We start from the raw sequence: 25,038 nt of genomic DNA, 5'->3' as shown, positions 1-25,038 counted from the left end.
TCTCTTTTTGACCAAACATTTGTGTCTCTTTTAATAAGTCACTTTGTTTCTATGAAAAGTGAGCTGCAGTTGAATTTCAATCACAGCTGTGATCCAGTTGCCGAAAAAAAATGAAAAGCAAGTGTTTAAGTCTGAGAGGACTCAGACTTCAGCATCTGTGAAGTGTGCTAAAAGCTGTAATGAAACAAACAGACACACAGTTTCAAAAACATCTTCTGCCACTTATAAAGCTGTGAAAATCTCTGCTCGATAGAATCTCTTGGGATATAAGCGGCTCTAGTCTAGAAACTCAAAAAGGTAGGACAAAAGCACCGTTAGAAAGAGTGACAAGTGTAAAGAGGAAACGCTGAAGTGGTTTCTACTGAGGCAACATAAAGACAAGTTAACAACAATATAAATAATACTTAACCTTGAAAATTAAGTAAAATATTTATTACATTACTAATTTACATCATTTTTTTTATTATTGATTTTAAGCTATTTATATAACTTATTAAATATTTAGTTTTGCTTTTTAGAAAGTGATTTTCAAACTGGGGTGTTTTGACATTATTTTTTTCTTAAATGTTTTTTTTATATATATTTTCAATTAATCATATCAATAACTTTTGTTTTTCTTAAAAAAAAATCTTAACCCCGAAAAACAAATTGAGCAAAAATTTTTTTATTTTTTTAATCAATATTTTTTTAATTAGTCATTAATTGGCATAAAAAAATGATTTGACAGTTTTACTAATCATAAAAAAACTACTTCAGATATTTTTCTTTATTTTATTATTGCTTTTAAATTATTTATATCATTAATTACTCACTTTTTTGCTTTTTTGCACTTACTCCTAACTAAGGGATTTGATTGTTTTCCTTTTGCTTGGTTCAGCGTGAACCGAAGCATGTCTTCTTACCTCCTGATTGGCTCAGAGTGGACCAACGCTGCATCCGTCATAACCTTCATCCAGGACTCCATATCTTTGGCTGTGTCAGTGCTGAAATAGTACGTCCGCATGTTTGGATGCGTCGCCTAGTTGTGAAAAACCAACAAAACAGCCTGAGGAGAAAAAAGAATTGACGGTGAATACCAATTTATACCTTATACTTAATACTTTGGGTGTCCTAGCTGGTGTCAGCGGCACAAAATGCAATAATGCTTGAGTAGTCTTTCTGAAGTGAGCCGATTTGAGTTGACAGACCCTCATCGTTCAGAGCCCCTCAGGAGTTTGTCTGTCAGCTCGACTCTGACAGCTTTTGTGTGGATTTTACAACTCGTCTTTCACGACAGTTTATACAGACTTCAAAGAGCAAACACTCAGCGCTTTAGAATAGTTAACAAGAACTCTAGCGAGATGTTTCGGTCTACATAGGCAGCATACAAAACACACTTCTATGAGATACACTCTTAAAGGGTGCCATCATAACGAGAGACCAAACAGCTGATAAAAACATCACAATAATCCACACTAGTCCAGTCCATCAATAAACATATTGTGAAACCAAAACCTGTGTGTTTGGAAGAAACAAATCCATTATTAAGATGATTAAGCTTTAAATAATTTCCATGGATTTGGCCAGAAGCAATGGTTTAAAGACTTTGGCTTCACAATGTTAACTGATTGACTGGAGTGGTGTGGATTATTGTGATGTTTTAATCAGCTGTTTGGACTCTCATTCTGACGGCACCCATTCACTGCAGAGCATCCATTGGTGAGCAAGTGATGCAATGCTACAATTCCCCAAATCTGATGAAGAAACAAACTCATCTACTTCTTGGATGGCTTGAGGGTGAAATACATTTTCAGCAAATGTTCATTTTTGGGAGAACTATTCCTTTAAGGTCTAGATAATGAAAGGATGAAGATATTTCTGGTTAATGCGGTGAAGTATGTTAATGTGGCATTGTGCAAACTCAGGACTCACCGTATTAGCGAAGCTCCGTCTAGTAAACATGTTGATGCTCGGGTTCATGAATCATCATGGAGGACAAGCCACACCATTGTGAAATAGTGAATAAGAGCGAGAAAAAGACATGAAAATACCTGCATTAATAGGTAAATGACTCCACTGAGATGCAAACTCTCACAGAACAAGACACTAAAATGCATCGTCAGCTGGAAAGTGCCATCCAGCAAAAACCTGTGTCAGGAAACTGGTCTATCTCAAGTTCATAATAGTTTTACTAGAGCCAAACTCTCGCCCTTGAGCAGGACGGCAGGATTTTCTGTTCTAGACTTTATTAAATTCACAAATTAACACACTGATCTGACCCCAGAGAGAGACTAAATCTGTCCAAACTTTCTCATGTTAATATTAAAAAGTTTTGCTGGCCCGATATCAGCGTCATTTTTCCAAATCTTGTAATGGAGATAATCAAGATCCTAAAAGTGAAAAGGTGTGTTTTAATAAGCTATTACATAAGTTCAAGTTTTGTTATAAGATTCAATTTGGTATCAGAAATGAACAATGAACACATTTTTATTCCACGGTTCTGTTTGTATCTCGGTTTAGGTTTGTTTATAAATACATGTTCAAAAGTTTGCGGCCAGTACGTTTTTGTTTTTTAAAGAAATGAATGCTTTTATTCTGCAAGGACGCATTAAATTGATCAAAAGCGTCAGGAAAGACATTTAAAATGTTCCAAGAGAATTCTATTGCAAATAAATGCTATTCTTTTGGAATATCTGTTCATCAAAGAATCCTGAGAAATCAAATGCATCATGGTTTCCAGAAAAATGTGATGCAGCACATAACTGATAATAATCAGAAATGTTTTCCTGAGCAGCAAATTAGACATTTCTGAAGGATCATGTGACACTGAAGACTGGAGAAGATTCAGCTTTTAATCCAAGCAATAAACTAAATTCTCAGAATTGAGAATAAATAGAAAACTGTATTTTTGATCAAATAAATGCAGCATTGATGAGAGTAAGATACTTTGTTTTACAATATACAGTATAACATTTAAAAAGAAGATTATAAATTGTTGACTCTTAGTTCATGTTTGAATATTAAAAATGTACAATATGTAGAATTAAATTTATCAATTTAAATCAATTTAAATGACTTTTTCAAATTGTGGCCAATAAAATAGCAGGGGCTTGTTTCACATGACTGATGATAGTTTTTAAAAATGTTTCTTTACAACAACAGAGCTAAAAGCAAACATATACTGACTTCAAATCTGTTTAAATGAAGTGTTTCAACTCTTTTATTCACCTGCCCTCTTCCAAACCACGTCTACATGTAAAATGTGATTCTCTGACCTTGAAGGCGTATTTCCTGGTGATGTGGTCGTCCACGGACAGCATGGAGATGTGGAAGCTGGGCAGGAGGATACTTCCCAAGATTCCCTCTTCCTTCTCATCTGAAGACACAAAGAGAGAGACGTTGAGAACATTAGCATACATGAGCCGACCGCCAGGGAACCTGTTAAACTTGCAGATGACGACTGGGTGTTTATTTCGGCAGGGTTTGGGGTAAACAGCAGTGTTGTGTGCATCAGAGCGTGTCAATGAGGTTGTGACTGCTCTCGACTGTAAACTCTATCGTTTTGATTGCAGACAGCTGTGTTAACTGTTACTATTACCTCAATAACGCCAAAAACAGCCATTATGCCAATTTATTATTTTCAGCATTCACAAAAAACACCAATTTTATTTGCGAAACCCACCTTTTAGTCATTCGTCAGTTCGCTTAGAGAAATAACAGCACGTCTCAAGACAAATGAAGCGCAGTTATGAATGATGATGCTTTTAAGCGTTCAAAAAAAAAATATATATATAATAATAATAATAATAATAATTAAAATAAAATAAAAAAATAAAAAAATAATATATATATATATATATATATATATATATATATATATATATATATATATATATATATAAAAAACCTGAAACAATTAATGTCTGTTTTTGCTCTGCCAACAAAAATAGTTTCAAATAAAAGTCAAGACAAAACTAACTTGCGTTTCTGATTCATTGAATGAATCCGTGTTTACATCAATCTGCTGAAGACATGATTCAATGAATCACTTTAAATATCTGAATGAACTGAATCAGTCGAGTGAATAATTCAACGATTTGCTGGTTATAAATATATTCCTGAACGTTCCTGAATGAATCAGTGCTTTTGAAGCAATCTTGTTTAATTCCTGGAATTAATCGAATTTGTTAAATGAAAGATTCAATGAATCAAATTGGTTGAGTGAAGGATCCAGTCATTTTCTCATGAAGACAGCCACTTGTTTTATTTTTGAGTGAATAAAATCAGTCGGTTTGAATATTCAATCATTTTCTCATAAGGACAGATGCTTGTTTCATTCCTGAATGAATCAAATCAGTTAACTGAAAGATGCAATCATTTACAGGTGACAAATTTATTTTGCTCTTGAATAATTCAGTGTTTAGGAAGGAATAGATAGAGTCAATGAACTTCTCACTCATAAAGACAGTCACTTGTATCATTCCTGAATGAACTGATTAGTTGAATGAAAGATGACTTGTTTTGTCCTTGAATGAATCAAATTGGTTGCATAAAAGATTCAGTGATTGACTGAATAAAATATATTTTTGTCCTGAATGAATTTGTGTTTTGGACACACTCATAAACACAGATCATAATCTACTGGGATTATGTAAACTGAAGAAAGAGTCACTGAATAATCTGTATATCTATAACATGTCCATGCATGTTTATTAATAGTTGTATAATTAGTGTTAAGTAGATCTTTTAATTCCTAATTCCTAAATATACGTTCTTGTGAAGAAAACAAACATGCTTGCCATAGAGACCAATGAAGACAATGATATGCAACGGTCTTTTAAAAGTTACATGGAGCAAGTTTTTTGCGATTTGGAAACATCCCACACACTGAGTGTGAAGAAACCTGCCGGTGGCTCACAGAGACGCCACACTGAATCACTGACAGCAAACAAACACACAGAGATGATCAGACTCAGCGTGCTGGCTTTAGGGAAAACACATACTGATACCGCCCAAAAAAAATCTAAAATCAAAAACAATTCAAAGCTCAGAGTAAGTTCAGCGGCGGATACAAAACTCTAACAATTCTGCACGAAATCACCGCCAACATTCATTAGGACTGGAGCGGTAACCAACTGTTCTGGATATTTCTCATTAATGACAAACTTATAAACTGCCAAAGTATATAATTATACTGCCAAATGATGAAAGTGCCAAACCATTCTTGCAAAAACAGTGTTTACACGCTTTTCAATGACTTTTTAATCTTTTTAAAAGGCGACATAAACAGAGTAAATATAAAACAACAATACTAACAAACAAAACAAAACAAAAACTACCATACCATGGTTTTGGGATTGTTTTTACATATAATCAACCCTCAAAAGAATGTATATTATGAAATATTAGCACAACTTAAAATAACTGTTTTCTATTTGAATGCAATTTAAAGTGTAATTTATATCTGTGATTAAAAAAGATGAATTGAATCTTCTTCAGTGTCACATGATCTTCAGAAATCATTCTAATGTGCTGATTTTACTGCTCAAGAAACATTTCTGATTACTATCAGTATTGAAAACAGTTGTGCTTCTTAATATTTTCTGGAAAACGTGATACATTTTTATTATCGTCAGGATTCTATGATAAACAGAAAGTTCAAAGTTCAATATTTAGTAACAGTAAAATGTTACAGACCCCTAACTGTTGAACAGTAGTGTGTTCTCCAAAATTAGTTTATTAGTATTATTTTTAAATGTATTGGTTTTTAGTTCCCAAACCTAGCTGACAGTCAATGTTTAAATTGCATAATGTGCACGGCGTACACTGTTCAGTCATGCTACATAACATAAGGGATTATTATTTCATGTTGATTTTAAGACATATCCCCATTTTTTAATTAGTTACAAATATTTTAGACTACAGCCAGTGAAAATAAGGGTTCATAAAAGTCTGTAGAAATTCCATGTGTGGTTAGATATCACATGCCTTACATATGATCTTACCGTGGCCGAAACCAATGAAGTAGTGCGTGATGTGTGTGTGCAGTAGCAGCTGACACAGACAGGGGGCGTCAGTGATCTGCCCTCCTCTGCTCTCAGTGGTATTGTTCGGTCAGGGCCGTTCAGAGCTTCACCCGTCCTTCATCACTGACTTCCACATGCAACATTTAATCTGAGCCGTCGATACGGACTCACAGAGAGACGGAGGATATGAACAGACAGTCTGAGCACGTCTGCTGCGTGGCTAGAATAATGCTCGGTCTTCTCTGTCAGCCAATAAACAGCCTCGGCCCTCATGGGTCTGGCTGTGAAAGAAGGATCTGCTGCTTAATTGCACAATTTATGGAGATCTAAGAGAGCGTGCTCAAGAGAATTCAGCACGCAGCACAACCTGTCCACCGCTGAGACACCGTTGTGCCCAAAAGTGTACCAAACTGTCCATGCATCTCCCTCAATAAAATCCACAATATTTAAGTCAGATATTTCTGAAGAGTGGTAACTATTTAGAAACTAAACTGAAACTATTTTAAATTGTGTTATACTGAATGAAATACTGAAATAAATAAAAAAAACAAAAATACATTTATAGAAATAAAAAAAATAGTATTAGATGAAAAAAAAAAAAAATAATAAAACTGAGAAGTGTACTAAAATCCTTCAAATTGAAATAATTTTTAATTTTTTTAAATAAAGTTAATTGAAATAAAAATCAAATATTTAAACATGAAAAAATTCAATATTATGAGGAAAAATCTTAAACAAAATCTAAAATTAAAAATGCAACTAAATTTAAAAAGCTAAAGTATTAAAATGACTAAAATGTAAAATATTACAATAAAATATATAATGTTGTCTATTCTATAATATCCCCACATTCACACAGAAACTGAAATTATGCTTAAGTACTAAAATGACTCAAATAGAAATAAAACCAAATTAAGCAATACAGAATTTTTTTTAATAAATAATAATAATAATAATAATATTTTCTTAATATTAAAAATAAAAAGACAAAAAGGCACATAGCACAATTACTAAAAAAAAAAAAAGAAAAAAAAAAGATTATTTAAAATGTGAATAAATAATAAAACGGTGTAACTGAACAGAGAAACAAGTTACAAATGTTTCAATATTTATATCCATTTATTTATTTACTTGTTAAGTAGCCATTCATGATAACGGAGATGTTCAGTCAAAAGATCATTAGTGCAAAATAAACCTCTTCAGAGATAATATAATATCAAGATAATGACTGGCTGACAGTACATTATCCACTATGTAAGTTATAACGGACAAACATAGAATTATAAAATAAAAAAAAAAGACTTATGAACTAGTTCTTTTTAAAGAATCAATAAAAAAAGACTCCTACCAGTTTGAATCAGTCTAATGACTCACTCACTGAATCACTCAAATTGAATCACAGAAATGAATCAAAAGAACCAAATTGAATCATTAGTGATTCAAAATCATTATGTGAAGTCAGAATCAGTAGAAACCATCCATTTAGTAGTCATACAGTGCTACGATTTGACAAATATACCGTGTGAAACCCACAGATAGCAGAGCAAATGTGTCACTTGATCACACTGCAGCAGAAGTCAACAAAGTGTTCAGAGGTTGATTTATTCTCTCACATAAACAGGAAAATCATACACACTGCTGTGTTGATAAAGTGTTTTATAAACGGAGACACTCGACTCACCTCTATAGTAGAAGAGGCACATGTCAGACAGAACAAACCATCTCTTCTTCCACATCTTCATTCCAGTGCTGTCCTGCAAAACCCAGCAGCACAGCCGTCAATCAAACAAGCTGACCAATCACAGTGCAGCACAGAAAGCCCGCCCCTTTCCAATGCACGCTTATTTTCCTCAAAAATCTCTGCTTTGTTTGCTGCTTTTCTCCAGAATGGAAACTGTCTCTCTCTTTCTTTCTCTTTCTTTCTTTTTTTTAAGCGACTCATTTATTTGAGGCATGACTCATATTCATATTCCTCCCTCGTGTTTTACGGTTTGTTGTGTTAATGCTTGCACTGTGTAAGCATGTAAATTTTAATTCAGACAACAAAGCCTGATGATTTTGCTTGTGCTGCGGGAGCAGCTTTGATGGAGGATGTTTGGGGAAGAGGAGAGACCACCTCTGAAGTCGTGTTTTTCGTGGAAACATGCTGCTATCAAAGGAACGCTGGAGCAGCGATCACACACACAAAGATGCGCTCAACTTACTAATGCGACCGTAACACTGTGTGTTGATTCCGATCTGGCTTTTATGAGAAGCGGTTGTGAAAAATATGATGCAAAAGCACAAATAAGCTTGAGGAGTCGTGCATGGCCTGCATAAAAAGCACGGCTGAAGCACGGCTGAAGCTTTTGATGGATAAGATTTTAAGTGCAGACAAATCTCAGAAAACATGATAATCAGTAACTTTTATCTGAGTTAGTCATGTACTGTGATATAAACAGAAAAAAAAAATATATATATATATGAGGAAATGCATATGATTAGTATCATTCAAAACAAAAATAATATTAATATTAAATTATAATTAAAAAAAATATATATTTCCAAATGTATTTATATTAATAAATGAACACATTTATAATTTAATTTGATTTAATTTGTTTTATTAATTTAATGTTGCATTACATTAATGATAATCTATGGCTGAATGTGCCTAATTGTGAGGAAAATATAGGGTCCAAAAATATCATTTTCAACTTATTTTTAATATATATACACATATATACACACACACACACACACACGTTTTCCCAGTAAGAACAAAATATAGCAGAATGTTGTCAGGAAAATTATGTTAAAAAATAAATAAAATAAATAAATAAACACTTCAAGGGTTCAAAAATAAAATTTTCCAAATTTCAGATTTTTTTCCTCTTGATGTACTTTAATACATTTTTGCTTTGCATCATGGTACTTTAATGTATAAATAAAAATATATTTAATAAATAATAAAATAACCTAACCAAAAAAATCCTCATCATTTTATAATGCTACATACTTTTTTGTGTACATTTATACATGAGATTCTGAATGGTTTCAGATTAATGGTTTGTAAGCGCACCGGAGTCACAAACCTGTTTGTAAAGCCAGCCGTTTTTCACCACCGGGGCATTGGGGTTCCTCTTGATGGAGTTGGACCTTTTGCCAAAGTTGTGGACTTTCTTTGAGGACCTGGAGAGCTGCGAACAGAGGGAGAGGAGACACTTGTGAGGGCCTGTATACATTATTCAACCATGAAGCTGTAAATAATTACAACTTACAAGTGAAGTCGTTTAGCGCATGCATTATGAATCAACAGCACTTTCGAACCCTCAGAAATTAAAAAAACATCATCATCTTAGCATCTTCTGAAACAAACTGGCATTATTATCTGAGAAAATGATTAGGAATGTATATGTTCATGTATTTATAAAGGCACTTGATTTTAGTGCAATCATTTAATTAATTAGGCAAAAATAACATGTTAAATTTATTTTATTTATTTATTTTTTAGTTTTTGTCTTATATTTATATTAATTCAATTAAAAAATAGTTCAATAAATAATAAGTTGTGTTCTATTTGAGAGCCAATATCATCAGATTTTGCACAATTTTGCTCAATTAAAGCAGACTTTTTGTGCATCTCCGATCAACAGACAGTAGTATTTTGTTTCTAAATAAATCCACATTTTGAACAAATCAGGTGAGACAATGATTCAATGACTCATTTATAAAGAGAACCATTTACTCCATTTCTAAACGAATCGGAGGTTTGAATGAATGAATGACTCACTCTTTATGCAAGACATTTACCGCCATCTACTGGCAGTTTTATTTCCTTATTTAGATTTTCATTTTTTTTTAAATAAATAAATAATAAATTAATTTAAAATTGAATTAAATTACAAAATAAATGAAAAAGAATAAGATAATTTAAAACTAATTACAAATTAATAATAATAAAAAACCATTGCCTTTGTGGCATTATTTATGCAATGGTAAATGCAGTGTAAATGCATTCATGCCACCCCAGATCTGCAATAAATATTCTGTAAATATTCCTAAATACTAATTCAGAAGCAGCTTCTGAAAAAAAACTATTTATTTGATGTTGAATCAAATCAAGTATTTCTTTCTAAAGCTATTTTTTTCTCATTTAACAAAACAAAGACTTTAAATAATCTTTTGTATCTCACAAAATTGTATCTCACTTTTTGGTAATTAATTAGATCTGAAAAGTGTATTCACTTGATAGCCCTAATTTATATATGTACGCACTTGTATGCATATGCATGTTCAATTATTTATTTGAGAAACGCGGGTATCCTGAGCCACAGGCACTCATTAAATGTTTATCTTGTTTGGGTGTTTTTATGTTATACAGAGTTTAGGGATGTGCAAAATTATATTTTCGGTGGCTTGTCAGAATGGCAAGTCTTTCAAAAGCTTTTAATAATCAGTCTGATTTGGAAACTTCTCAGAGACCATCCACAAATGTTTATGCAAGATAAGATTAAATGAATGAAGGTGCGAGAGAACAACACATTAAGGCTTGCTTGAGATGTTTTTTTTTTAAATATCTGAACAACTAGTCACACATCCTAACCCATTGCATTTTTATGATGCTCTATATCAACTCGACATCACAGAGCAAAGGCAATGAGGCAAAATGTGCAGTAATGGACAATAATTGTGTAACATGCTATTGATGCATGATGGGACAGTGCAATCGGTCGTGCTTGAACTAGGCCAAGGTCAGTGAGAGAGTTCGTGACTCACTCTGGTTGTGGGGCTGCTGGGATGTGTGGTATAGTCTGAGCCGCCTGTGTAGTTCGACGCTTCGCTCATGGTGCTGGTTGGACGCTCTTTCTTCTCGGCCGCTGGTGCTTTGCTCGCTGGTCTGGAAGAGATGAGGACAAGACAAGAGGAGGAACATCACAAATTGATCATTCAGACTTATGGGAAGATTCTGGGTTATTTACAGTATGTTCTGCATGCTGTCGATTACTGCAGACAATCATTTTCTCAAAAGCTTTTATACTACAGAAACTCAAAACGGAAGCAAAACTGAAAATCAGTAGTAGCTTGATAAACTTTTCTGCATGCTACGTCACCATGGTTTATATACAGACAATAATGTCACGAGTAAAACTAAATAGATAAATCAAGGGTACTCCATGTGTTTGTATGCATGCATATATATATAAATAAATAAATCCTTAAATCTAATTTTCTTGAATTTATTTCATATGTCTATTTATGTGATGCATAAATATATTGTAGAACTGTATATGAACACACAGATTAATGCAAATGAATTTAATGCATTGAGAGAACATGACAGATTTACCTGTTGCTCACAATAAAAACTGCACACTTCAACGCAACATAATGCATATTATTTGAATAGATAATTTATTTAAAACAGGCGTCATAAAGACTAACATATTCATTTAATGACCTATTCTGTTGCCAGCATTCGTTGCATTCGTTGTCATTTTGCATGACAGAAATCTAGTCTGCAGCACAAATAAGAACTGCTTCAACAAAAAACAGACGTATTTACCAATTCATTAAAGAAGCCTGTTTGTGGTAATCGACAGCAAGCCACACCTGACATCAAGACTGTGAAGGACGAGAGACTGCTGTGCAGATAAATGAGGAAAGTTCTGGAGCTTCTGCTGGAAGTTCAGGGCTCTTAAAGGCTGTTTTAATAAGCCAGGGCACTTCAGCATTGAGACAGAACGAGAAAGAGAGAAATAGAGGAGACAGGCCCCATGCATCAAAGCAATTACTCACTCCACGTCTCCGCTGATCTACTCCCACACAACTGACAACCTTAAATGGCCTGCCAGCTCCGGCTCTGACATACCGCAGTCGCAGTTTATGACCCAGTCAAGCTGAAGGGCAAAAGCAAACCCAACTGAAAAATCAAGGCTGTAAAACAAACGCCGCCGTCTTTAACGAAAGTGAAGAGAAAGCACAATAAATACACCCATAAACCCTGAAATCCAACGGCGTGCAGACCTCAGTCGAGAGCCTCGGTCCCATAGGGCTGGCCTATATTTCGACGCTACGGTAGAGCGACGACGTCTAGGGAGAGCGCTGCTATCTGGAGCACCAGAGAACACCGGGGTAAAATATAAGAGCTGTCTGGCTTCTGGGTCACGTCGCATGAGGAAAACAATTTCTGTTTTACAAAAGGCTGAATACTAGCAGCGGTTAAACAGTCTGTTATTTGCATCAGAAGGTTAAAAGGGACGGTTCATTCAAAAAAAGACTCCCGTGTCAAACCTGTGTGTCTTTATGTCTTCAGCTGAACACAAAGTGAGATGCTTGGAAGAATATCCTGGCTGCTTTTTGTTCAGTATAATGAAAGTGAAGGAGAACTGAAGATGTCAAGCTCCAACAAAGCAAAAAAGCACCATAAAAGTGGCCTGCATGACTCGAGGACTGTGTCCAAAGTCATCTGATGTCACACAATAGATCTGTGTGAAGAACAGACCAAAACTGAAGAAGCAATTCACTGGAAATCTTAACATCTGGGCCAGCTTTCTCATGGGAAATGCAGATGTTCAGTTTGAAGACAAATCATTCTAACGAGTTGATTCTTTTCATTCATTCAGTTCACTTCCAAAAAAAAGAAAAATAACTGTTAATTGTTAATTCTTAATTGAGTGGCCAACATTGAAATCTAATTGCATATGAGTGCATTTTGTCCTATTTGACTTTTAAGTATGAATACGTTTTTTACAAATTTTGAAAAAAATCCACAAGAAATGCATCACGACAAAAAAGTCCAAAGAAAATAAAAGAAAAAAAAAACTTTTTTGTTACAAATTAATTAATTAAAAATTATTATTATTTTTTTTTTATTATGTTTTAAAAATAACTTTTTGTACTGTTTTCTAATGATTTGAGTGCTTTATAGAAAACTCCTTTAAACCAGAAAAAAAAAAAAAAACTTTTGTATTTTGATCAAGACAAATGCACTCATATTCAAGATATAATCTATGAAAACAAGTCTTGATATCCCAATGTTGCTTCCCAGGCAAAGTTAACTTGTTTCAAGGATTTTGAAACTTTAAAAAAGTCAGAAGAGACTAATAAAAAATATATTATTTTATAGAACGTGAGAAGACTTCAAATGACATGCACGGATTGTTTGGACTATTTTTATGGTGCCTTTTGAAGCTTATTATAATTGCATTAAAAAAGAAAGTCATACAGGTTTGGAACAACACAAAGGTGAGTAAACGAAGACATTTTGGCTGAACTACTTCTTTAACAAACATGGTTTGCATGTGTGCTTGCTCGCCATTTGACACAAGCATCTGATTTTGCATTGGAAACAAAAACAAAGAGACACTTTGTGAGACGGTCAAAACAGTCAGCAGTCATGCACACACCAGCACCAAGAAAAATACAAAACATTACACAACAGTCCATCCCAGAGTTATTTAAGGAAAGACTAGGTCAGGGTAGCACACAGATCCAAGTACGACCTTCCAGGCCGCTGATTTAAAATTAAATTGAGCATTCAATACAGCTATTAGCGCTCATTAATTAATCTCTTCTCAAATAATGAGCTTTAGCGTGCGCTCGGTAGCCACGCCGGTGGCCATCATTCAGCTGACATCTGACGCCGTCTTTAGAGGAAGAGTGGCAGCGAGTGTGAAATTAGCCCCGTGTAGAGCCGCTAAAGCACTCCCGAGTCCAGAGATAATTGACGGAGGGGACGTTTAGATGGGTTTGTGGGTTGGTTGGGCACCGGCTCGACTGGAGGTCATCGGCTAAAACGTGTGAGTCATGCAAGGCTTTAAAACTCTCTGCCAGGCCTGGAAGAACATTAAGAAAATATCACAAAATGGGTGTCAGATTGTCTGCATGTGTCTGTTTAGACCTGCAATGTTAGGTCTGAAACATTAACAAGCTTGTTTTTAGGTTTTAAAGCCATCAAGAAATGTCACCTGTTGTATTTCGAAGTAAACAGAGACATCTGATGAGCAAAATGTGGTCGGGAGCTTATAGGAAGGGAAAATGCCCATATATGGTCGCTCAAGGAGATTGGTTGAAAAATGAGAGGGATTTGTGATGTCATACAGAAATGTAATGTTTCAGTAAAATCAGTGAAGCAAAGTATTTTATATTAAATATTCAGATTTTTTTTTTTACTTCAAAATAATTTGCTCATTCAAAATAAGACATTAAATATCTAATAAAAAAATAAATAAAACAGTCCATTTCGATTGCGTGATGACCCTAATGGCTGTAAAGCTAAACTGTACCTGAAAAACATGCCTCTGAAGCAGTGTTTTTTTTTATATCACTGACACACGATTTTAATTTTTGTGATTTTTTTTTAATTATATTTAATTTTTTGATTTTCTTCTAAATTATATTGTCTTAAACTGTATATATTTTTATAGTTTAGATAAAGCTTTAGCGATTTTCTTATGCTTTTGTTATTTTTATTAGTTATTTTTAAATAAATCTAGTTAGAGTTTTTATTAGTGTTTTCCATTTTATAAGTTACTGTACTTAGTTTAGTGTGGACAGACAGACAGATATACATAGATAAACATTTGTACATATATTAGTATTAAGCAAATATAGAAATGAAAATAGTTAAAATATTTTATATATATATAATTTCTTTCATTAATTTTTTTTAATGTTCATTTCATTTTATTTCAATTATGTATGTATTTATTTTATAGCTTTACTTTTAGTTAACGATTATAACCCTGCTCTGAATGCCTCAATTGCTGTCCTACTTTGTATCCCAGATGTTCCCTAAAAAAAGAGACGGGTAAAGCAGCATTCTAGGTTTTTTTGGGGTATCTTGACCCTGAAAAACAATGCCAGATTGAGGATAGCAGGCCTCTAGGACACGTTCCCCATCATGCTTGCCACAGAACAACATTTTTGCCCCATTTATGTGTTTTAACAGGCTTTACTTTCAGGGACATTTCCAATGGCGTGATTTGTTTTGACGTCAGCAATAAAAAGCTTCAAACTTAGCATTAAAAAGACTAAGGACTGTCACTTAATGGCATTGCTCTAGATCTGACGGGGGCCACCGGAGGCGCGTGTACGTCGAGCCCCGCGGTGCTGCGTCTTAAACTGTGACTCTTGACGAATGATTGTTTCAAGGAGATTCGTGTTTCATATTCAATGTGGGTAAGACAAATCGGACTGCACACATAAATCTTGCATATCTCCACATTAGCGATGCATAGCAGGATATCAGGCAATCCAGTTCAAACAGTGCCTTGGGTTAGTGTTTGAGCAGAATTAATGAGACAGAATGGCAAAACAACCAGAGATGAATGGAGGCTCTGCGGTTCAAAAGAAGCAGATGAGAGAAGAGATCCCTGCAAAGCATTACCTGCTTAAAACAGGATGGACAAGTTTCCCACAATTCAGTCTAGAAAACAGAAATAAAAAGGAAAGAAAATGAACTGAATACATATTCATTTGAGGTTTTGAAAACTCAAATTATAGTTATGACACGCATTCAACAATGCAACCATCAAAAGAAGATGATTTATGGCAAACCCACTGGAAAATCCAGCTAAAACTACCATCTGATGGTAGACGCTGGTTTTATATGGTTTTAGGTGGTGATTAATTGAAAACATCAATTAAAGATGATTAAGAGATACTGGTTTTAACTAGTTTTCCAGTAGGTTTGCAATCTTTTCATGGTAGATTCTGGTTTTATCTGGTTTCTAGGTGGTCATTAACTGAAAAAGTCAAATAAAGAAGATTAATGGAAACCCTACTAGAAAATCCAGCTAAAACTAGATTCTGATGGTAAATGCTGGTTTTATATAGTTGAAACCATGAAATGAAGAAGATACATGACAAACCTACTGGAAAATCCAGCTAAATCCAACATTAGATGGTAGACGCTGGGTTTTATTTAGTTAAAACCATGAAATGAAGAAGGTTCTTTGCAATCCTACTGGAAAATCCAGCTAAAACCATCTTTTTATGGCATACACTGATTGAAATCATGTAATAAAGATGATTAATGCCAACCCTACTGGAAAATCCATCTGAAAACCAGCTTACGATGGTAGACGCTGGTTTTATGTTTTACATGGACATTAATTGAAACCATAAAATGAAGATGTTTATGGGTTGCTGGTTTTAACTGGATTTGTTTTCCACTAGGGCTGTCACCTTCTCATGGTAGATGCTGGTTTTGTTTGGTTTCTAGGGGATCATTAACTAAAAATGGTCAAATAAAGAAGAACAATGGAAACCCTACTAGAAAATCCAGCTAAAACTGGATTCTGGTGGTAAATGCTGGTTTTATATGGTTGAAACCATGAAATGAAGCAGATAAATGGCAAACCTACAGGAAAAAACAGTTAAAACCATATTCTGACGGAAGACACTGGTTTTATTTAGTTGAAACCATGAAATGAAGAAGATAAATGACAACTCTACTGGAAAATCCAGCTAAAACCAGTTTCTGATTCTACAGATTGGTTTTATATGGTTTCTAGGTGGTCATCATGATTGCGGGATCTGGTTAGTTAAGCAAGATATGAATTGGATTTTCTAGCAGGGAAAGATTAGAGAAGAAATAAGAGAAATAATATGAGAAAGGAGTGTGTGGAAGAAATTATTACAGAGCAAAATTACTAGCCTCAAGATACTGGATCTATGACAACACTGATCGACATACGGCTCAGATTATTTTGTGTTTAATTACAGCGAAACCGGTAGTTTTTGCGTCAAAGTTTTCCCCTAAACCCCGCTGGCGCCTCACGGGTCTGATTCATCTCAGCTGGACTTCTGGCAGCTTGTGACATCGCTGAAGGCGACTCAATCTGTCGCACAAGAACTTTCTGATAAACTAGCCATGATATACTGCAATCATAATGCTAATACATGCATATAATTAAGGGTGTTTTTTTTTTTACTTGATTTGTATTTTATACAAATTTTTGGAAAATAAAAATTTATTTTTGCTACACCAATGTCCAATAAAGTTGTCACATTTTATTTTATTTTATTGTTTAATTTCCAATCAAGTTGAAATTATTATTATTATTATTTCAAATTGTGCAAAAAAGTATGTAAAGTAAATATTATCTCGGATATATAAAATTCTAGCTATAAACATTTTATATTTTTTATATTATATATTTTTTTCTTAAAAAAATATTTTGTATAAGCAAAAATATGATGAGGAACAAATTTCCAGACAATAAAGGCTAATAAAACTGATTAAAATGTATTTTTTTTCTCTCTGTTATATGAAAGTCCAGTTACAACGTCACATTATTTTGACAAAATTTCAAATGCATTTTATTTAATTTTTAGATTTAATTGTTTTACCACTAAATTAACATTTGCATAAAATCTAAAAATCAATTCTAAAAATAAAAGTGCATAAAAAAACAACAACAACAAAAACATTGTTTTACTGTTATAATAAAAATAAACTATTTCAAAATCCTTTGTGTAAAAATATTTTTATCAACAAAAAATGAATATTTTGTAATATCCAATTACAGTTGAAATTAATTTTCAAATGAAGTGTGTAAATATTATTAAATATTACACGTATATTTGTTTGAACATTTTATAACCTAGACATTTTAGAAAGTGTGATAGTGAAAACCTAGATAGGTTAAAAAAAAATGTACTGTTGGAGAGTTTATTTTTAAAGCAGTTGAAGAAACACCCAAATATACAGTAACTTAATGGTTAATTGTTTCAGTAATGGAGGGCATCTGACGCTTTAGTCAGAGTTTATACAGCACAAGGAGCGCTATTATGGTACACACCGGCCTCATACATCAACAGAGTGCCGTAGAATGAGGAAATATGAGGATGGTGAACAAAAATGACTTTGCAAATTAATAAGCTTCCACTGTGACGATGAGAAACGAGGACACTTCAGGCCGAACTCCGCAGATGTGTGTCGCCGTGTAGTGAAAGTGACTGCGTCTGGCTCTGTGTACAATCACATGAACAGAAGTTAAAAACAGATCAGGAGCAACAGAATCAGGCCGTGAGCGAAGTGCAGCTCCAGCGCTACCATTAGTGCAGCATTGCATCAGTTTCTGACAAGACTGTGTTTAATTACCACAAATAAGTTATGGACATCAATATATCAGGTAACCCTGGTTTAAAATTGTTTAAAATGCAATTTCCAACTTAAAAAAAAAAGAAAAGAAATTAGATTAAATAATTAAATAAGTACAGACAGTCTGCAACATTTTTAGATATTTACAAAATATTTAAATGGAAATGGTTAACATTTTTTGGGGGTTATATGGAAGTCTAATAAAAAATGTATATTTGACTAGAACTATTTATTTTTACTACTTTTCAAATACATTTTATGTTTAAACTACTTTGTTTTACCAGTAAACCAAAACTTTTTGAATCTTGAAGAATGAAAACCCATTATAAAAATGTAATTATTAAATTCCCGAAATAAAAAATGCTTTAAAAATGAAATGGTGACAAAAAATAAAAAATGAAAATAAAGAAGAAATTATTGATAAAATTGCAATAATTTTTTTTTTGTTTGAACATTTTATAATGTGGATGTTTTTAAATATTAAAAAAATATTTTGTGCAAATTAAAACTATCATTTTAAAACTATTTAAATCTTATTAAAATTGTTACATTTTGTTATTTTGTTATTTTTCTCTCCTTTTTAAGCTTAGCTTTAATTTTATTGCCACACTAAACCCAGAATTTCAATTTTATGAAAATACAAATGTGAATCATATTTTTTTTTTCATTTTGTTTATTTGTTTCAGATGAAAATATATATGTATATATGTATGTAAGTATTTTAAAACTGATTTTGTGCAAATTAGAAGACAAGACATACTGCTATTTTCAGTCCCTTAACTCTAAGTGGTTCAGATGCATTAATCTCAACAACCGTCGATACTCTGGAAACCTTTATTGTCCGGCTAATTAAGACGGATCAATAGCATTAACATGACATGAAACATGAATCTATAGCTTGATGACGAGGAGCTGAATGTCCAAAAATTCAATTTCACGTCTACTTAAACTATCTTAAATACCCAAAACAACTCGATCTCTTACTTTCTACTGATTTCTTTTGCAACATAACTGCAAAAACAGCAACCGTTTTCTCTCTAAACCTTTGCAATGAAGCATCTTGGGCTCTGTGTTATCTTGAAGTAACGGAGATGGGGACCTGCGTGAACATCATGTCATCGTCTCACAAACTCTCACACGCACACCTCCGAGTGAGACCTTCTCACGTCAGAGTAAAAATAAGTGTAAATCTCATTAACATCGACTTCGCAGAAAAGCAGGAAGAGGTGATAATTGAAACCGGTAGAAGAAAGGGTCCAGCCATCAGCAGCAGAAGAAATGAAATGTTGACTCAAGATGTTCGTTCTTCAGTAGAAAACTAAAGATGAACGTTAGCATAAAAGCAGTGTTTATGTCTTGTGATGTGTAAGGAATTTTTAGGTTAAGTAGTCAGTTGCCTAAACTTATGTGACTTTATGTGCTGATAATGTGTTTCTTAAGTATTAATGTTCATGCATCTTCTTTAAAGAACCATCTTTCTTACCTTTTTATAATCTGGAGAGCCTAAATCCTATTCTAAGTGCACCACACGTGATGTAAATGTTAAACAAATCACTTGTTAAATATCTTTGCATGAGACTACTGTACATGCAAGAACTACATCTTGTACAAACCTGTCTTATACATTTTAAATGTTCAGAAATAACGCGAGAAAAATGCTTTAAATGGCTGAAGGTCATGTTGTGTAAAAACAGTGAACAGGAGTTTCAAGCATGATGCAAACATGAAATATCAGAAATATTAGTGTTTACAGGTTTTTTATTCAACTGAGCTGTTTTACCATTGTTTTTTTCAATGTAAACATGAATGCATTTGACTGTTGCATTAAAATTAAATTTGAGTCAACTACCATTTTCTTCCTTTTTTTTACTAATCGACTGTCCGCGTTGCATCTCAGTCAACACAGAAGCGATATATTCTTCTTATGGTCACTCACAGAGCACGTCACACATGCATGCATCGCTTCTTTTCTCTTTACTGTTATTCTCAAAGCGTCTAATTTAACGATTGGCAATATTTGTGTTCAAAATGTTGATTCCTTGATCTGGATCTGAGGTTTATCTGCAGCTATCTGTGAACAGGGACTGAGGAGGAACGGAGGGAAGTTGTTGACTTTGCTAGAGGACGCAGGAGAACAGAAAGGAGAAAGAGAGCGAGATAAAGACTAGAGATGTGTTTGACAGCGGTTTGAGGGCAATTATCAGGAGAGCGGCTCGCGTTGGACAGGAGAGGTGAGCTGTGAAGAGGAGCAGAGCTGGATGAAGTAATAATACACTGTTTTATCCTAATAGCAAAGCAATTTAAATAAAATCTGCTTCATCAAAAGTTAAAAATAATATTGCATATCAATGCAAATAGGTGCGGAACAACAAAGAAAAGGAATTAATAATGATATATAAAATAATTATATTTTTTTATTAATTATATAAAAATGCATATACATATACATTTTTTTACTTGCATATAATTTATTATAATTATAATATCTGAATAATTTAGTAGGATAGTAACACCCATCTAAGTGAATATTTAAATTGGACAAATTATAAAATAAAAAAAGTAAATGATCATCTGGAATACAAATTATATTTAAATATAAATTATGAAAAATTGATTTTATTTTAGATGTTAGAATAAATTAAATAGAGAGAGAATTGTATTTGATATTTAAATAAACATTAATTATAACGAAAAAATATATAATTATAAATCAAACATATATTTTCAGAATTATAAAGTTAATAATTAAATTGCTTGAAAAAAAATAAAAAAAAATAAAATAAAAATAATAATAAAAATAATAAATAATAATAATATTATATATACACACACACACACACACACATATATATATATATTTACATTAAAGCATTTCTAATGACAGGTCACATTTTACCACAAAATTAATTTATATAATATTCAGACCATATTTTTGTAAAATTCACTCAACTCATGTCAGACTAATGGAAAATAAAGGTTTTTTGTGTCGAGTGACCCAGAAAAACAATCTTTTGACTTACTCTGAAATATTAATACCTTAATTATCTCATTTTGACATTTCTTTATACCCTCTATTAAGCAACATTCAATCCAGCCCTAAAATGAGTGTGATTTCTGTATGAAGTTCAGACAAAGCACTCGGTTTCTGACTCAGTGCTGCAGGAAACTAAGACAGAGAAAGAAATGACTCACTGTTCGTTGACGACAAAGATGCAGTTGTCTTGTGAAGGAACGCCTGTGACGGGATGCTTGCAGGTCACCTTTCGCTCATTGTGACTGCAGGAGAGAAAAGACACAGGATTCGTGGGAATTAGAGACATGTGAGACTGCTGTTCACACTTTGACACTCGATAAAGAGCCGTTCGATGATTAAAATGATTGAACGAGTCACAGATTCAAGTGCTGTCCTGCTGCTAAACATCAGACCATCAGAACAAGACAAGAACAGAGAATAAACACCAAGCATGAGGAGAAAAACACTATTCACTATTTTACACCAGTAGACACATGCAGGATAGTTTCTAGCTGCCACAACAATAATGTAAAAGACGTAGAATTTAACTGAGGTGTTGTCATGTGTGTATTTGGTTACTATAATACAGCAGCACTGAGCATTTGTGTACTTAAAAGTTTAATCAATAGTACTTACAACTTACTTGTTACTTACTAGTACTAACTAGTTAAAAACAAGAAGTTAAATAAATAAATAAATAAACATTGTTTTTTTTTAAATAAAATAAAATAAGATTTTTTTAAAAACTAGCCATTTCGCTAAAAACATAAAAATACAATAAAATAGTTTAAATTAAAACAAATTATATATAAAATATATAAATATTAATATAATTGAATAAGAAAAAATAAATAGTATACACACACACACACACACACATATTTCTAACATGTGAAATAAATAAACTAACAAATAAATAAATAAATGTAGGTGAAAGATTATTCCTTATCTGATTAAAAAACAGAATAACCAATACAATAATAAAAATAAATAATAAAAAATATATCTTACATATCAAAATAAAATATAATGTGAAAGAGAATAACTAAAAATATATTAAAATAAATATAAAAATATATTAAAATAAATACTTATAATTCCAATAAATACACATATTTAAGTAATGTTAATAATATGAAAATAATCAATTATATTAAAAAGTTAATAATGATATTTACTTAACACCCACCCTAATAGTTTTGCATTCATTTCTTTAAAACAAACAAACAAAAAATTACATTAATCAAATATACGATAAAATCACCTATTAAGAACAGGTTATTATTTGTAAACACACACACACACACACACACACACACACACACAAACTTCTATCTAAACTATCTCTCAAGGCTGATGTCAGCACCAGCATCTAAACCAGAATCCATGTCAAACCAGCGATCGCAGACCATCACAGACCGGTTTGAGTCTGATTTCCCAACAGGACAGAGCCAAACATGATGTAACCCAGATGAAAATCCACAGATGACATCTAACCAGCAGCAACACACACACACACACACACACACACACACACACAGCTACACACCTTGAGCGAGAGGTGGTGCAGAATTTCAACATGTCTGTCTGTCTGTCTGTGTCTCCAGGGACCTCTCTCTCTCTCTCTCTCTCTCTCTCTCTCTCTCTCTCTGCTGTTCATCACTGATCCACACATGCTCTCAGCAGTCATACACCCACCCTCTCCCCGTCTCTCCTCTCCACCCTCGTCCTCTCTGCCACGAGGCGCAGACGTCTCAATAAACACAACTGCAGATAAATGCCTCTCTCTCACATGGAGAGTCACAGGGCTGCTGGGTAACATGTGGTCAGACGGAGGAATGCTGGTCAGCACCAAGGTTGAGGAGAACGTCACATAACACTCACACACATGCATTAAAGCATGAAAACCGTAGGATTTCCCAAATCAATTCAGAATAAAGACAGTACAAATAACACCATGATTGCATATATATATAAATATATACATGTAATTATATTAACATTTATGTAACATATAAGTGACCCTGGAGCACAAAACCAGTCTTAAGTGTCAATTTTTCGAAATTTAGATTTATACCACATCTGAAAGCTGAAGAAAAATAAGCTTTCCATTGATGTATGGTTTGTTAGAATCGGACGATTTTTGTCCGAGACACAACTATTTTAATATCTGGAATCTGAGGGTGCAAAAAAATCTAAATACCGAGAAAATCACCTTTAAAGTTTCCCAAATAAATGTATAGCAATGCATATTACTAATCAAAAATTAAGCTTTTACAAAATATCTTCATGTACCATGATCTTTTCTTAATATCCTACGGATTTTTAGCATAAAAAAAAAAAATTACATATATATATATATATATATATATATATATATATATATATATATATATATATATATATATATATATATATATATATATATGTGTGTGTGTGTGTGTGTGTGTGTGTGTGTGTGTGTTACATAAATGCTAATATAATTACATATATATTCTATATGATAATTCAAATATATTCTAAATCTAATATGCATATATATATATATATATATATATATATATATATATATATATAACAATAACATAATAGTATATCATAGCAGTATTTTCAGTTTTTTTTTTTTTTGGTTTGCTTGATAGCTTTATTTTTATATTTAGTAGCCTAGCATGACCTCATCCAGTGTTTCCTAAAGCAGGATTATGTGTCTTTATGTTGTTATATGTTCTCTCTGCTGAAGATTGAAAATCTTCATCTAATCTCCTTTTTGAAAGCCTTTAACCCTGTGTTTGTCCTAAAGCTCACGTAAGGAACGGCCCAAGGTTCACAACGGCATATTGACTGTTCCTCGTTTAGCTTGAGACGAGATCCTTAAGACTTCTGTGTCCTTTTCTGCTTCTCATCTCCAAATCTGTTCATTTGAAACCAGCCGAGAGCGATATGATTGGCTCCATTGATTGATGATAAATCTTTGGATGTGGATACCATTTGGGGCGTCCGTGCTTGTGATTTCGGCACAGTTTACTGGCTAATTTATTATTGCTAGAAGGATGCTAATCACTTTACCGACCTCTTTTTCAATCCATCATGCGTCCGGTCGCTGGGTTTGCCGGCGTGGGCTTCTGCCTCCGCTGCAGCATCTTATTTCAAAAACCAAAGTGACTACCTTAAAACTGTTCAAAAGAAAACCTTTCAACCAATTCAGTGAAGAGGTTCAATCTGAAATGTATTGGTCTTGACGCTCTTAAACCTATCGGTCACTAATTAAAAAAATAAAAAGATAATTGCAAGTCTATATCTTACCACTCTTTACTTTTTTCTCAGATCGGCATGAAACAGTATAAACACAATTTAGTTGAACTGCGAGATATCTTGCGATTCTGACTTTATAAAAAACAACAAATCAGAACTGTGCAATATAAAGTTGTATGATTTTTATTTATTTATAACTAACATTTATAATAACAGTTGGCAATTGGCGCTATTGTATATCAAAAAGTTCACACAGTTCACATTTAAGCTCAGGGAGAGCAATGCAAATAGCACAGGCTCCTTCTTAGCCGAAGGCAATTATTATAATTAATAATTCATTTTCACAGAAATTTAAGAGGAAAATTACGAGATGCTTATTCATAAATGCAAGGAAAAAGTCAGAACTGTGAGAAGTTGCAATGACCCTTTTATTTATTTATTTTTCCAGTTGCAGCAACAGGCTCCCATACAAATCCTTCATAAAATGTGTAATCAACAACAAAATATATAAAATATTAACAGCGAGCTGTAGTAAACACTTCTCCACACTCTATCAGGAGAGTACTGTACATGTGACACGGCATGGTACATTATGTCACGTGTAGAGCGATTCATGCATACATGCATGACTGTCAGCAGATCGCATAAAAATAGCCAGCATCTCTCTCTCTGCCACT

General features: G+C 33.2%; 1 protein-coding gene across 27 annotated transcripts in view; it reads right to left on the bottom strand.

Moving 5' to 3' along the window:
* Nucleotides 1–25,038, bottom strand: part of LOC127956515 (pleckstrin homology domain-containing family A member 5) — a 140,249-nt gene that overhangs the window by 29,325 nt on the left and 85,886 nt on the right. For 19 of the 27 annotated variants that reach the window (XM_052554496.1, XM_052554497.1, XM_052554492.1 and 16 more), the window contains 7 exons: nt 21,289–21,372; nt 15,376–15,414; nt 10,764–10,884; nt 9,080–9,184; nt 7,687–7,759; nt 3,255–3,355; nt 903–1,018 (listed from right to left, as the gene is read on the bottom strand). In XM_052554496.1, coding sequence (XP_052410456.1) covers nt 903–1,018; nt 3,255–3,355; nt 7,687–7,759; nt 9,080–9,184; nt 10,764–10,884; nt 15,376–15,414; nt 21,289–21,372 — 639 coding nt within the window. Of the gene's footprint in view, nt 1–902; nt 1,046–1,911; nt 2,161–3,254; nt 3,356–7,686; nt 7,760–9,079; nt 9,185–10,763; nt 10,885–15,375; nt 15,415–21,288; nt 21,373–25,038 lie in introns of those variants that run through there. The other 8 variants (XM_052554495.1, XM_052554520.1, XM_052554521.1 and 5 more) reach the window with 2 other exon arrangements.

Source organism: Carassius gibelio, chromosome B4, assembly GCF_023724105.1.
Source record: "Carassius gibelio isolate Cgi1373 ecotype wild population from Czech Republic chromosome B4, carGib1.2-hapl.c, whole genome shotgun sequence".
Taxonomy (NCBI): domain Eukaryota; kingdom Metazoa; phylum Chordata; class Actinopteri; order Cypriniformes; family Cyprinidae; genus Carassius; species Carassius gibelio.
Note: the sequence above shows the minus strand (reverse complement) of the source record. Positions and strands in the feature narration are given on the sequence as shown.